We start from the raw sequence: 15,421 nt of genomic DNA, 5'->3' as shown, positions 1-15,421 counted from the left end.
TTTAATATGAAAGATATATGCAAACTAGTAGACGGTTTTCCATACTGTCTAAACAAATCAAAAGAGTGAATTAAAAGGAACATTTTGATATATCATTTGTTGAGGTTGGGTGGAATATTTCGAGATTTAACACGTTTACAAAATCAAAGATATATCGGCGAATAACTCGGAAACTTATGGACGGATTTTCATAAGATTTAGATCAATCGAAAGACTGAATCAGAAGGAAGATTTTGATATATCATATGTTGAGGTTGGGTAGAATATTTCGAGATTCAACATGTATACAAAATCAAAGATATATCGGTGAATAACTCGGAAACTAATGCGCGGATTTTCACACGTTTTAAACTAATCGAAAAAATGAATCAAAACTAAGATTTTGATATATCATATTTTGAGCTTGGGTGAAATATTTCGAGATTCAACACGGATACACAATCAAAAATATATCGGTGAATGTCTCGGAAACTAGTGGACGGATTTTTAAACGATTCAAACCAATCGAAGAAATGAATCAAAAGTAAGATTTCGATTTATCATATGTTGAGGTTGGGTGAAATATTTCGAGATTTAATATGTATACAAAATCAAAGATATATCGGTAAATAACTCGCAAACTAATGGACATATTTTCACATGAATCAAACCAATCGAAAGATTGAATCAAAACGAAGATTTTGATATATCATATGTTGAGATTGGGTAGAATATTTCGAGATTCAACACGTATACAAAATCAAAGATATATCGGCGAATAACTCGGAAACTAATGGACGGATTTTCATACGATTTAAACCAAACGAAAAAATGAATCAAAAGTAAGATTTTGATGTATCATATGTTGAGGTTGGTTGGAATATTTCGAGATTCAACACGTATACAAATCAAAGATATATCGGTATATTTAATATAAAAGATATATGCTCCTCCTGCCATTTTGTATATCGGTGATTAACTCGCAAACTAGTAGATGGATTTCCACACCGTTTGAATCAATCGGAAGATTGAAATAATAGGAAGATATTCATATATCGTATGTTGAGTTTAGATGGAATATTTCGAGATTCAACACGTATACAAAATCAAAGATATATCGGCGAATAACTGGAAAACTAATGGACGGAATTTCACACGATTTTAACCAATCGAAGGATTGAATCAGAGGGAAGATTTTGATAATACATATGAGTAGATAATGGTCCATTTGTGACCAGCCCCTCCACTCCACTCTTCATAAGTCACGTGACCACGTCTTCTCGCTTGGATCCTTATATGGTATCTGTACTTACTTTTAAAAGCATAAATCATCTAATTTTGAAAAAACGAAAAATACTCGTTGATGAGGGGTTAACATCCTCCTCAAGTGGGTTAATATTTGAATGGGAACTAAGAATATGAATTTTAAATAATATGTTATAATGTTTTCGAGAACTACTTACTTGCGTCACACATTATGATAAAATGAATCTTTTATCCAAAACAGTAGTCTATCTCCAAAAAATGAATAATTAACAATCCACAAGAATTTTACATCTACCACATTTCAAACCAATTTCCTCTTAAAATAATTATGAGTAATCAAATAAGAGATAAGAACAGTATATTCAACAAAAAGTTTTTTCCAAAACCATAAAAGATAATTCCTTTCAAATACTTATAATATGTTAGAAGTAAATTCGCGCTCCCCATATCTCTACTTACCGGTAGCACCATCTTACCATATCTCTACTTACTTCACCGGTAGCGCTATCTTACCATATCTTACCAAAACTTCACTTTACAGATACCATATAAGAAGCGAGAAGTGGTGGTCACTTAGGCCTTGTTCGCACTATACTAGTGATTTAGTCTAGTAGCAAGTAATTTAGTAGCTAAATGTGTCTGAACACTAAAAATTTAGTCGAGTAGTTTAGTAAGGAATTTAGTTTAGTCGATCCATTTTACTCTATTCTTCTCGGGCGAGTAGCACCCCCCACCACGCCTCCATGCTCACTGGCTCACCGGCTAAACAAGTGCGAACCTGTTGAGTTTAGTCGAGTTCATTAGTACGTAGATAGTAAACATGACGTTTCGCTGGAGTGAAGAAACGACTTTAAAATTTGTTTCCAAATACCTAGAACATGAATGCATGTGGAATATTAAGTCCCCTAATTATAAAAACAAACTAGTGAAACAATCCGCTTATTCGGATTTAGAAAACACCATGAATATCCCTGGATTTGGTGAAAAGGAAATTAAATTGAAAATAAAAAACATCAGGTTAGTGCATAATTTTATTATTTTATTTCAACAGCATATTTATTACAATAATATAATAGGTTCTTAGTTATTATTACTACTATTGTTTTTAGAATTAGTTTTACCTAACGATAACCATTCCTTTTTAGATCGACCTACTCGCAAGAGTTAAAAAAAATAAAGGACTCCAAAAATTCAGGCGTTGGGACTGACACGGTTTATATTCCTTCTGTAAAATGGTTCAGTGTATTGGATGCATCCTTGCGAAACTTAACCTCACTGCTGACACTAAGTGAAAGTAATCTGGTACGTACCTACTTATCTACTCATACCTATTATTTTATTGCAGTGCAATACAATATTTTTAAACTCTGGTGTTGGTGGGCTGGTAATTTTCAATGTATCATTCGTGCCTGCCAAGGGACAGATCCGCTTCCGACAAAATAATTTGCATATTTTTCCCGACGATCTATAGATCTTTGGGATGAACGGTTACTTAAAGAAATTGGTAGCGGTTGCATTCCGAGAGACTCTGGTTCATTTCTCCAATTACCAGGAAGGACAGCTCCTGTTTCATAATTTTCTGTATCTACTGTGTATTCATACTGTTTGTTCTGTGATTTTGTTTGTCGGAGCCAATTATGTAAAGCGCAACAGGTCTTCACTATCTTAACAACTTTCTCAGGGCTATAGGGCATTGGTTTCTCAAACACTCTGAATCTGGCAGCTAGTATACCGAATGCATTTTCCACTATTCTTCTAGCCCGAGATAAACGATAATTAAAAATTTTTTGCTGTAGTGTTAATCGATTTCCTGGAAAAGGTTTTAATAAATATTCTTTCAAGGGAAATGCATTATCGCCAACTAGGACATGACCCTCTGGTAGAACACCGTTTTCTAATTCTTGGTACAAACTGCAGTCACGAAATACGCCTCCATCAGAAACCCTTCCATTACACCCAACGTCTATATAACTAAAGCAATATTTATCATCTACAACAGCCATTAAGACAATACTGTTTGTCTCTTTGTAATTATAGTATAAACATCCTGACTCAGGGGGTGCCTTAATGACGACGTGTTTGCCGTCGATTTCTCCACAGCATCCTGGAAAGTTCCACTGTTCTCGAAAACCATTTTCAATTTTTTTCCAGCCAGTAGTAGTAGGAATCTGAAAAAAAAATCATGAATACTTTGATGCTAATAAAATTTTTGGAAGCATAGCATTTTTATCGGAGGCTTTGGACCTCGCGGAAAGAGGAATGAAGGCAGAAAAAACGAGCCAGACGAAAATAGCGAGACGACGATAATTTTGAAATCGATAAATTTTGAAATCGATTTTTCACTATCTTCCCGATGAGCTAGAAATTTGAAACTTGGAACATATCGTAGAAGTGGATGAAAATGCAATAATATGCAATAATAACAGGAGTGGGGACCGCGCGGCGCCTTGCGCAGTCTCTGAGACACTATCGGACGACGCGATTTGATGTTTTCACCCATTCTTTTCCTTGTAACTCTTTGACGGAACGAGCTACGATTTTTGTTGGCATAAGGTTTTAAACAGGAAGAGCCCAGCCATTTCGTTCCCTTATAGTGTTAATCTAGCACTTTTACTTTTTCAGCAATTTTAATCAAAAACCGTTTCAAAATGAAAAAACTGTTGTTTAAATAACCGAAAGGATTCTCAGAGTGGTTAAATTGAAAACAAAATGACTTGTGCGGCATTTGACATTTGTATCATACTTAAGTTACCATAAACCAATTGTATCTTTCATAGAACATGAGGGAATATCAAAAAAATAATATTATTTTACTAGTAAATAAATTATTATACACGATTGCCTACAATTTATCTTGTATTTTCATGAAATAAAATGAATACTTCGTTATAACATTATTTTCTATTTATTTTTTTACGTTTATCTCATTATGCACTTCGGCTTTTGCATGTATAAAATCAAAGCCAAATAAAGCTATGCTTCCCCCCTGGGCCATTCCCATGAGTGCCTCACAGGTTTTTTTGTTTCAGGCATCCAGTAGTTCACACACTGATGGTACAGATACTGAACAAAATAATACTGCGGTGGAGAATTTTCGTGAACTTACATCTCCTCCTCCACCTCCAGCAAAAAAAAAAAAAATTGCCCAGCTCTCCAGCATGGTTAGACAACTAAAAGAACTCTACTAACTCAACAGTGGTAGAAAATGAGTTTGAGGTCTTCGGTAAGCACGTCGGTCTTCAACTGAAATCTTTGCCTTTACTATCGGCATTAGAAGCACAAGAACATATTCAACTTTATTTAAATAGAATTCGACGTCAGCACCTTACATCTGAACAAAACGGAATCCCCGGGACGCCGCAGTCGTCGTATGCTACAGAATCACCATCTAGCGATTCTCCAATGTATTATAATGAGACCAATAACTATAATTTGGAAGAGCGAGCGACTGAATGTATTTCGGCCATTTTACCTATTCATCATGCTGAACATGTTGATGACTATCAGCTTTCCTCAAATATGTTTCCATTTGGCCATATAAACAACAACGAAACTGAGAGTAACGTTACCATTACGTCAGATTTAATTTCTACAGCAATGCAAAACACTAATGTCGATAATCAAAATTGATGGAATCAAACAAAGCATTTATTGTATAATAAAAAGTTATATCAAACAATGTTGAAAATTATTGTCTTAATAAATAAATGTTTCATAATGTATCTAGCTATATTTATTTAATCTTACCTTGATAAATTCCTTTAGTGATTCATAGATTGCTTCACAAACTTCAATGATGAATTCGGAAATAGTTGATTTTCCGAGTCTAAACATGTGTGTGAGTGTCCTTAAGCTGCATCCAGTAGCAAGAAAGTATAGAACTGCTTGTAATTTTGTAATTGCAGGAATCGCACTTCTCAAAAGGGTATTTTCACGCTGAATTTGAGATTGTATTTTCATTCACAGAAAATTTACACAACTTTCAGACATTCTCAAACTATCGAAGTATTCTTTGGGATCTTCCAATGCTAATTCCTTCAGAAGACAATTAGTAGCTCCTAGTTTGTCTCTTCTATCGATCTATTTTCTTATCCACAGATTCTTTTTACCAATGACACAAATTTCCTCTTCTAGCACTTCTAAAATCGCTGATAAGATTAACTTAATCAGTTGATTCACTTTATTACGCTGTAGGCTGTTCATCTTACAAGACACCACTCACTTGTAAACTGTACTGGAACTAAACTAAACACTAAAGCGAAGTGCGAACGATTTTGGGCCAGTAGCGAGTAATTTAGCTACTAAATTACTTGCTACTAGACTAAATCACTAGCATAGTGCGAACAAGGCCTAAACGTGACCACCCCTTCTCGCTTCTTATATGGTATCTGTAAAGTGAAGTTTTGGTAAGATATGGTAAGATAGCGCTACCGGTGAAGTAAGTTGAGATATGGTAAGATGGTGCTACCGGTAAGTAGAGATATGGGGAGCGCGAATTTACTTCTAACATATTATAAGTATTTGAAAGGAATTATCTTTTATGGTTTTGGAAAAAACTTTTTGTCGAATATACTGTTCTTATCTCTTATTTGATTACTCATAATTATTTTAAGAGGAAATTGGTTTGAAATGTGGTAGATGTAAAATTCTTGTGGATTGTTAATTATTCTTTTTTTGGAGATAGACTACTGTTTTGGATAAAAGATTCATTTTATCATAATGTGTGACGCAAGTAAGTAGTTCTCGAAAACATTATAACATATTATTAAAAATTCATATTCTCATCAACGAGTATCTAGTTGTATCTACCACTTTTCATTTAATAATTATTTTTTCGTTTTTTCAAAATTAGATGATTTATGCTTTTAAAAGTAACTTATTTTATGTATAAAGGGTTTTTAATAAAACACATATTTCATATTTTTAAAAATTAACTATCCTGCTTTACTTTTCATTAATTCATTTGTTTATTTTTGTAGTCTAAGTAAGTGTATAGTGGGGTGGGAAAGAGAGTTTGTTAAACGCTTTTGTTTCATATTTTTAAAAATCAACTCTCCTGTTTTATACTTTTTATTAATTTATTTGTTTATTTTTGTTGCGCCAACAAACCCTCTATTTTGAGGGTCTGGAGAGCGGTACTTTCCCAGAATTTGATTCACTGGGGAGCGTACCCGGATTTGAAATATACATAAAAGATGAGGGGCCTATTCTCGTGGTGTGGGCGATAAAAAACTAAGTACTTATTTTTATTTTGTAAAAAAATGTGTTTTAACTATTATTTTGTTTTGTAGATCATAGAAGCCCACACCCATGTTTTTGAAACTTTTTTAAATAAAATATATTTGAAAATGTATTTGATATATTTACCTGTGTGTTTTAATGATAAGGGTAATTTAGTGAATACAATTAAATCATGATAACGTTAATGTTATCAAGTATTAATACATAGTTTATTATGTTTTATGAAACAATCATATCAAAAAGGCAACACCCCATATTATCAAAAAGTACTAATATTTAGAAATGGTGACATCAACAACAACATCCATCAAGTATATCTTTTAGCATCATTGACATATCAACGCTAAATTTTATGTTTTAGCGTAATTTTTGATATTTAACGCTAAATTTGACGTTTTAGCATAATAATTGATATTTTGACACAAACTTTATCATTTTAAAGCTAGATTTGATGTTTTTTGATATTTTAATACTAAATTTGACGTTTTAGCATGATATTTGACATTTTAGGACTAAATTTGACGTTTCAGTACTAAATTTGTTGTTTTTACGGGAGATTTGAAGCTTTTTGAGTGATTCTCTAGGTCACAGCCTAATTTTTTATTTAACTATGTTATCATTGTTAAACTCTTTCGTACCTCCTATTTAGGGTTGCCATCTCTAAATTTTGAAAAACAGGACAAAACGCGTGAAAACCCCGGATTTTAGAGTCCGAAAGCCGGACATGTCAACAAGATCTTTTAAACATATTCAATATAAAAAAACAGTTAAAAATGTTATAAATCACCTTTTTTACTCATTCATTATTTTAACAAAACAGAATCATATTACAAATTGACAAATTGTTAATATAAATCAGCTTTTTTAATTCTTGAAATAAGAAAACAGAACTTTATTGAAATATTAAACAAAAACATATATTTAATGAATTAAAATCTTAAAAGTACCTACTTAGACCATTCTAGTATTCAGTCTTACAATTTTTGAGGAAACTCTTTTAGCTATAGTTCTATAATTATTATCTGTTTTACTTTTTATCAGCAGTCATTTATATAACAAAATATACTTATTCTAGCAGAATATAAACTAAATGCAGTCTTCTTAAATATTAAACAACAAAACAGAACATTTTTAAAATTTAGACCTACATCAATGTAAGTTACATTAATAAAATTTTAAATCAAAATAATCAATCCTATACTTATTTTCATCAACTTAAAGTTTTGATCAACAACCATATTTTAAATAGTTTTTACCTACTCAATGAAAACAATTATAACTTTAACTACAAAAATAAAAAGCAGTTATTGCACCCACAACACGATTTGTCTATCTAGCTATTAAAGCGTTTTCCTCAGCCTCTTGCCTTTTTACTTATCAGTTTTTTTGTATTTATCATTTTCTCCGATAGCTTTTAAAATATCTTCCCTTTTTAAAAGTAATTTATAAAAATCAGTGCAACTGTATTCTTGGAAATTGAATTTAATTTTAATTATTGAAGAAACTTGTTTCTACGCTTAGTAAATTTCTTTCTTTAGTCCATTGTTGTGTAATGAATGAGAATACCCTCTCCACGTTGGCATTATGCGCCGGAATGCAAAAAAAATATTGCGCAATTTTCAGCAATTCCAAATATAAATTCGCATTTGGCGTTTTAAAAAATTGTACCCAAAGTTGATTGGATTTTAAAAGCTTATCTTGTTCAGTTACTTACTTTCCAAATCACTGTTAAATAGGCGTTTACGCTTAGGCATTTTGGTGTCTAATCTGAAAAGAATAAAATAAGTACCTAAAAATATAGTCAATAGAGAATTTCAATAAATAAACAAAGGGATAAAATTAGAACTATAACAATTACTAACCACCCACGACTTTGTTAGTAAAAAAAGCTTATTTGAAAATCTATAGAAAGAATACAAAATTTCAAAAAGCAAAATGAGCATCTTGACTTAATATTATTATATTTTTGGATAAAAAGTAGCTAAGTACCTACTTACTGGGGATATAATCATACATAATTTATGCAATTTCAGCCTAATCTGTTCGTGTAAAAAGGTTACAAAAATAGATAGACTTATTTTCATATATATAATCGAAATGTGGATAGCATTCAGAAGAGCAGTGTCGCACTACCTGTAAAAATTTAACTACGATATTTAAGAAAAATATTCTTTGCTTACCACATGTACCTACGTAAGTTCACCCGCTTAACTGGAACGACGCGATATCTGCATTCGTCAAACCGTCGCTGCTGAGTGCTGGACGCGCGTCGTGAATTCGAATGAACGAACGGCGGACCGTGGCTACCACGACGGGAGGGGAGGGGGAACGGTGAATATACTTGGTTCGTCGGTTGATCGTGGTGTGCGAGCATATATAGTGCGTGACTCGTGGGCGACACAATTTTTTTTAAATTTTCTTATTTAAAACCCAGTCTACACATGAAACCTTCCCCGGACGGTGCCCTCTAAACTAGGACAAATCCGGGGAAACCCGGACGGATGGCAACCCTGCTCCTATTTCGTATTCACTTTCATTAAAATGATATATATATATATATATATATATATATATATATATATATATATATATATATATATATTAATTCAGAAGAATGAAATGTTAAATATTACTACCCCAAATTATTTCAATATTATATCAATTTTTCAAAACAATTTTAATGAATATTACTTAAATCTGAAATATAAGGTATAGATTTGTTGTTATTGAATGATACTTTTTACTTTGCCACGCACACACACACGCGCGCGCGCACTTACACACACACACATACAGGTTCCCGTATTTGCTATGACATCCATGAAATATCATCAATTGTGGCCTCATTGGAAATACCCGTACCATATGCGTTACAATAAAATTGGCAACATGGGGCTATACTCCATGATTTGATACACACCATCGTTTAGAAGTTATGACTATATGCTTTAACCTTGTATGTGGCATCGAGGTCACAGTTATGGATCTTGGTTGGTGTGTAACCTGATGTTTCAACAAATGTGTAAAGGTTTGGATGCCATAAGAAATTAGTTTAAGTACATCATACACATAATGAATTCTGGAATATTTATTGAATTCAATGACAAAGCTTAATTCCAAAATAATGTATTCTATGTTAAAAGATGTTAATAATATGAATGAAACCTACTGAAAACATATTGTAACTAAACAATGAACATTAAAAGCCGAGGCAAAATAACATAGAGTCGTTATAATAATTAAAATCATTAGTGAATTTCGTTTCATTAAAACGGAACCTTAAAAAATTATGAAATTTTTAACATTAGTATTTTGTTCAGTAAAACATTGAAATACTGCAACCGCTAACAGGACAAAATGAATTACAAACATTTTCAAGCAAGTGATTACACAAAATAAAGTAAGGGTACTCCTTTAGACTTATTTAAAATGAAAGCAAACCTATAATATGTTTATTAAAATTTCACATGCTCTTTATTTTTCAACTAGTCCTGGATAGTCGCTAAACAAATAACCATGATAACTTTTAAAACCAAAAAAAAAGAAAATATCACTATTAGGAAAAAAATTAGCAAATATATATTTATATATGCTTAGAGAAAAAAGATGAAAAATGTTAATGTTTTTTAGGAATTTGCTTACTAATCTTTGAAAGATGATTTTTAATAAAAAATTTCAAATCTGTCCACTTTCTATCGGTAAAGATTTTGTGCTTCTCGATTAAGTCGTTGCATTGTTTTTTCCCAGGTAGATTGCCATGTTCTATCAATAGTTTGAATTCTTTCAGGACAATTTCTTTTTCTTCTGTTGTCCATGATTGCTTTTTATAAGTTTTTCTGCTCTTGTTACTTTGTGCTGCTGTTTTATTTCTATTTTCACCTGAAAATAAAAAATATAAAGTGTTTGCAAATAAAACATCAGAAAAGTATAGTACCTTTTAATGATAAATGAGCATTGTTAGGTTCATCTTCCTCATAGGTTACTATATTTGTTTCTGCTATCTCTTGAGATTCATTTTCTTCTGTAGCTAGCGCTTCATTATACTCGATGCCGGCAAGATCTAACAGAGATAAAATATGCCTTATTAACATAAGTAAAAATATAAAGAACTTTCAAGATATTCTAAGTAACGAGACGTTTTATTTGTAACTAATGAAAATTCAAGAATATGAAGGAAATGTAACAAAGAGAAAAGCGCAACAAGGGCGTTACTTACCTTGAATGGATATTTCATTGAGCTGTTTTCCTGAATATTTATGGACCTCCCCTTGGTCAACAGCTAGAAGTAAGCGGCTCACTTTTGTTAATTCAACCGCATTCTCCTGCAATCGATAAAATTCTCTGTGTACACGAATGTCGTGGCCTAGATGCCGAGCTAGCCAATCATACTCATTTTCTGTCAAGTTAAATACTTGACAGACGGTGGCTATGTATTTTCTCAATTTAGTACTAGTTACTAAGTCGGGTGACTGTAGCTCAGCTTCTATACACCATTTTTTTAGAGAATCGTGTCCCCTTATGTGACTTGCTGTCGTATTTGCAATAGCAAATACAAATGGGTTCTCAGCAAGGATACCATTCTGTATACGTTTTGAGATAATCAAATCAACTGATTCTTTCATATCTTCGGTTAGGATAATAGGTACTATTCTTCCACGTTTGCCAATTATTTTCACTATTGTTAGAGCATTCGCTAATTTAACTTCAAGAGGTGTTAGTGAATCCTTCAATTCCTGTGTACCAGTATTGCTCCAATTGGGTTTGGATAAATACTGATTCAATGTCATCTTTGCAGCTTCACCAGAACGCCTTTTGTTGAACATAATTATCCTGGCTAATGTCAATGATAAAAGTTTCGAATAATTTTCATTGCAAACATTTTCTTTTATCTTGTTTATCTCAGAATTTAGGAACTTGTTAAGTTTCACTAAGTCATCAGTAACGGGCAGTAAATCTTCCGCTGTTGATTTTCTTGTATGCATAGTCGACAACGCATTTGATGAAATTTTGACAGCCCACTCTAAATTTAATAAATGTAGGAAACCCAAGTATTTTCTGTTTTGTCTCAAATCACCTTTCCTAAGGCTTTGGCCTCTTTCAATGGCAGCACATTTTTTTAATCCGTAGCCAATTTTTAGAGCTAAAGATGGGATTCCAAACTCTGGTCGTTTGGTAGTATCTTGTCTTTGTGACAAACAAACTACCTGAAATGTAAAAAATGTAATGTAATTTCAAGTGGAAGCTCTTAGAATGATAATCTTTGAATTATTGGCAATTAGTTCTCATATCACTCTTAATACTAGTTTATATTCTCTTTCAAGAATACTACCTTTATTAGCAAAATAGCTGTCGAGGACAATACAAAAATAGCCTCTCTTTCCAAACATAGCCTCGTTTGGAAATTATCTGCTACCAACAGTTGCATGAAAACAATTTTACGAAAATTTATAATGAATAATTGGCCTAAAATTTGCCATAAAATTATGTTTGAATAGCATTTTTTTAGTTTATATATTGAATACATGTTTAATTTTTAAATTGAAATATGAAAACGTTAAATTGTGTTTGTCAACACTCACCTTTGTTGCATTAACTATTACATCAAACTTCTCTGGAATCAGCATTTCATTTAGATTTTGGAACAATTCTCCTTGTTTTTTGAGTTCTAAAGACAAACGTCCAAGCTGCCGCATAGATTGTCTTATTAACTCTGACTGAGTTGAACTATATTTTTCAAATAAAAATGCTCCGTAACGCATAATAGTCTCATCCTCTTTACATCTATTTGATATAGCATCATTTCGGAATTTATGAACTATCTCTAAAAATTCTGGTGTTAAATTAGTTCCAATTATTCCATTTAACAATGCAGTACTCTCTGCAATCGGTCCTTTTCCTGAGCATAGTGATTCTTCTTCTCTTAATTCAGTTTCTACTGATTTTGATTTGCATTTATATTTTAAATGGTGCCAGATATGCTTCTTATAAAGAAAGCCTAAACATTCTGGACAAGGTCCGTAATCATAATATTTTGTAAACTGTTCCTCTGCGGGACTGACCCTTCTTGCCAAAATGAGGTTCCCATTTTTTGTGGCAAGTACGTCGCAATTGTGGTAAAAATCTCCATATCTTATTAAGTTGGAAAAAGCATCACGTCGTTCTTTAGACAATTTCGGTTTGGCTAAAATTTTAGCTACCTCAATTTCATTGCCATGTGGCGTGCCAAATTGTTACAAATTAGTTTTTGGCAGAAATAGCATGCATGTTCTTTGTCCCTGATCCTTTTCCCTCCTATTTTTGAAGCTATGTCTATAGTGACTTCATTTTGGATTTGTCCGTGTTTAGTTCGTAATTCAGTATCATCATAATCTGCAGTTTGCTTACTAGTAGGACCACCAATGTCACCTGGACATATAGAAACAAACTTTTCAACTGGTACAATTGGAGAAATAATATTACTCTCAGCTTCAGAATTTTCGTTTTCGGGTTCATAGCACTGAGATTCAAATTCTGTTTGTAAGACAGTGTCAGTATTATTTGGGGTACCATGTCCATCTGTAGTATCCGAAACGAAAGAAGTTGAATGGCTAGCTACAGTTTCTTCCCTATCTGATATAACATAAGAGCTACCTGAATCTTCAAATGCATCATTTGGAGAATCGGGAATTTCTAGTGAGTCGTAGTTATCTTTCTTGTTGATTGAGGTTCTTTTACGCTTTCTTAGCTCCATTGTAAAATTATTATCCCTAGAGGTATTCTCATTTTGCCGAAGAGACACGTTGGACGTATTTCCAGTACCGTTGTCATAGTTGTTAACAAATGAAGTGCTAGAGATGGAAGTATTAAAAATGTCTCTTCTACTTCTTTCTAGAAGCTCAACATCTACATGCTGCGCATTTTCATTAATATTCCTTTTAATAGGAGTGATATGAGCAACAGGCCTTCGTCCAACTAAGGTATCTATGAAGAATTTGATGTTTTTAATATTCAATAAATAAAAATGTATTTAGAAGATACTATATTGCTGATTTAGACAAAAACGATATTGTCTCATATTGTAAAGATAACAAAAAGCATTGTTGTACAACCTGGTGAAATTACTTTGGAGAAAAATTAAGACGACTTTACTGAAGGTCAGGAGTAAATTTTCATAACATTCCGTCTTAAGAGAACTGTTCTCAATTTTCTATATGTAAATAAACTTTTCATTTCATTTTTGGAGTCCCAATTTTTTCTCCATCTAACCAGGTATAATTTTTCTATTATTGTTGTAAATTAATTATACTTTGAGAAATAGTGCTAATTTCTGTTCTGTTCCATTTTAATTTTAATAATGAATTCAAAAATTATAATGGAAGAATTTTAGAAAAAAAATTACGGTTTTCCAGTAAATACAAACCGTTGTTTCAAAAATTTGATTACGTTATCTAAGGTAGTAATTGACCACCAAAAAGAATTAATGTTGAATTAAACGCAAATCACCCATTGCTATAGTGCTCACACATTGCGAAAATGGGAACTGTCGAGTTATTAATTATACAAATAGAGTATTAAAACTTCATTGATATTTATATCGATTATTTCTGTTATAATAGGAATTATACGGAATTCTATGTAAAACATATGACACTCACCTATTTTTGTATGAGAGGAGAAGGCATTTTTTAAATTATTTAAGTCCAAGTGTTTTAAGTCAACTCCTTTAGTTTCATATGGACGTTGTTCAAAGGAGGTAGAACTATTTACGTCTATATTTTTCAACCTTTCCCCAGACTTATCATACGGTGGTGGTTGTTCACCTTTTGCTACTAAGTTTACTAGAAATTTCCCTCTACTTCTCCTATTTGTCATTTTTTTGAATTAGTTATCTAGAATGTACAAAATATAGTAAGGAATATCACTACATGCAAAATAAAATAAATCATTCTGTAGATGTTTGGAAAAATATAATTAAAATTAGCTTAATTAGAAAAAATACGTTGGTCCAAAATCAATAAAAATGATAATTTCTGTCTGTAAGTACTTACCGTGTATAATAAGGTATAATACTATTATAAACGTCTAACGATGGGCTCCGTGGATTTAGCAACCATAAGTTAAAAATATAGCAACAAAAAATACTAGCCTCAAGGGTTTTCAATGCTCTTTACGAATATCATTGTAAAAAATTTTCTCTCCCTTTTGTTCATGAAAAATTAAATAACATAGTAGTTGCTGGCAGCAGTATGGAATCAATTTTTTTTTTAAACAAGGAGTGGAGTTTTTATTACTTTTCGTAGACCAATCGAATGCTCGTAATTTTCTCTTTCGATTGGTATTTTTCTTTTTCGAATAGCATTAATCGTAGCGCTAAGAATAAATAATCAATTTTTACGTGCTTTTATGCGCTTATTAAATATCCGGCCAGTGTACAATATACTCGTTTTGAGGTTGGCGGCTCTGCGCGAATTCATATCATATAGTTGATGCTGCTGATGTGAATGTAAACAAAAGCTTGTTACAAACATAATGATGAAATTTTCTTGGAGACGAGGTAGTGGTGTTTTGTGAAATATTAATTAAACTTGTAGTATTTTCATCAAAGATTATACAAGTTGTGAAAAAAAAGTAACAAGTGGCACTCGCTATGAGAGCTTTACAGTAAGGCAGAGGTACATACATCCTCTTTGAGAGATTTATCCTCATAATTTGAATACATATCAAGGGCCACCAAATGGTGACTTGCTGTTTGTTGACTTCCAAAACTATGCAATTGAAAGGCAGAAAGGTATGTTTTGAATTATATTTTTATATGAATTTGATTTTAAATGCAACTATTTGAATACGTATTGTAGTGCCTTCAATTGCTGGAAGTTACAGTTGCTCAGCTTTCCAAAAACAGCTGAACTCAAAACAGTATTCGTAAGCACACCGAAAAAAAAAAGAATTTTTTTAT

The 15,421-nt window shown here is 32.2% G+C and overlaps 2 protein-coding genes across 2 annotated transcripts; both read right to left on the bottom strand.

The window, feature by feature from the left end:
* Positions 1 to 2,636: 2,636 nt before the first annotated feature.
* On the bottom strand, positions 2,637 to 5,588 carry LOC130900290 (putative nuclease HARBI1). The gene is made up of 2 exons (XM_057810810.1): positions 4,993 to 5,588; positions 2,637 to 3,413 (listed from the first exon to the last, which is right to left on the bottom strand). The coding sequence occupies exons 1-2, from the start codon at positions 5,203 to 5,205 to the stop codon at positions 2,637 to 2,639; spliced, it is 990 nt and encodes a 329-aa protein (XP_057666793.1). The 5' UTR covers positions 5,206 to 5,588.
* Positions 5,589 to 10,102: 4,514 nt separating this feature from the next.
* Positions 10,103 to 14,337, bottom strand: LOC130900289 (uncharacterized). Its single transcript, XM_057810809.1, has 6 exons — positions 14,121 to 14,337; positions 12,721 to 13,446; positions 12,066 to 12,667; positions 10,703 to 11,690; positions 10,421 to 10,546; positions 10,103 to 10,365 (listed from the first exon to the last, which is right to left on the bottom strand). Exons 1-6 carry the CDS (start codon positions 14,335 to 14,337, stop codon positions 10,103 to 10,105), a joined length of 2,922 nt encoding a protein of 973 aa, XP_057666792.1.
* Between the last annotated feature and the right edge of the window lie 1,084 nt (positions 14,338 to 15,421).

Source organism: Diorhabda carinulata, chromosome 12, assembly GCF_026250575.1.
Source record: "Diorhabda carinulata isolate Delta chromosome 12, icDioCari1.1, whole genome shotgun sequence".
NCBI lineage: Eukaryota > Metazoa > Arthropoda > Insecta > Coleoptera > Chrysomelidae > Diorhabda > Diorhabda carinulata.
Note: the sequence above shows the minus strand (reverse complement) of the source record. Positions and strands in the feature narration are given on the sequence as shown.

Excerpts from the sequence above, each read along its gene's own strand:
- LOC130900289 (XM_057810809.1), bottom strand. The coding sequence starts at position 14,337 with ATGACAAATAGGAGAAGTAGAGGGAAATTTCTAGTAAACTTAGTAGCA. Across the intron at positions 13,447-14,120 it reads CTCCTCTCATACAAAAATAG|ATACCTTAGTTGGACGAAGG; the intron begins GTGAGTGTCATA and ends AATTCTTCATAG. Across the intron at positions 10,366-10,420 it reads TGCTCATTTATCATTAAAAG|GTGAAAATAGAAATAAAACA; the intron begins GTACTATACTTT and ends TTTTATTTTCAG.
- LOC130900290 (XM_057810810.1), bottom strand. The coding sequence starts at position 5,205 with ATGAAAATACAATCTCAAATTCAGCGTGAAAATACCCTTTTGAGAAGT. Across the intron at positions 3,414-4,992 it reads CACTAAAGGAATTTATCAAG|ATTCCTACTACTACTGGCTG; the intron begins GTAAGATTAAAT and ends TTTTTTTTTCAG.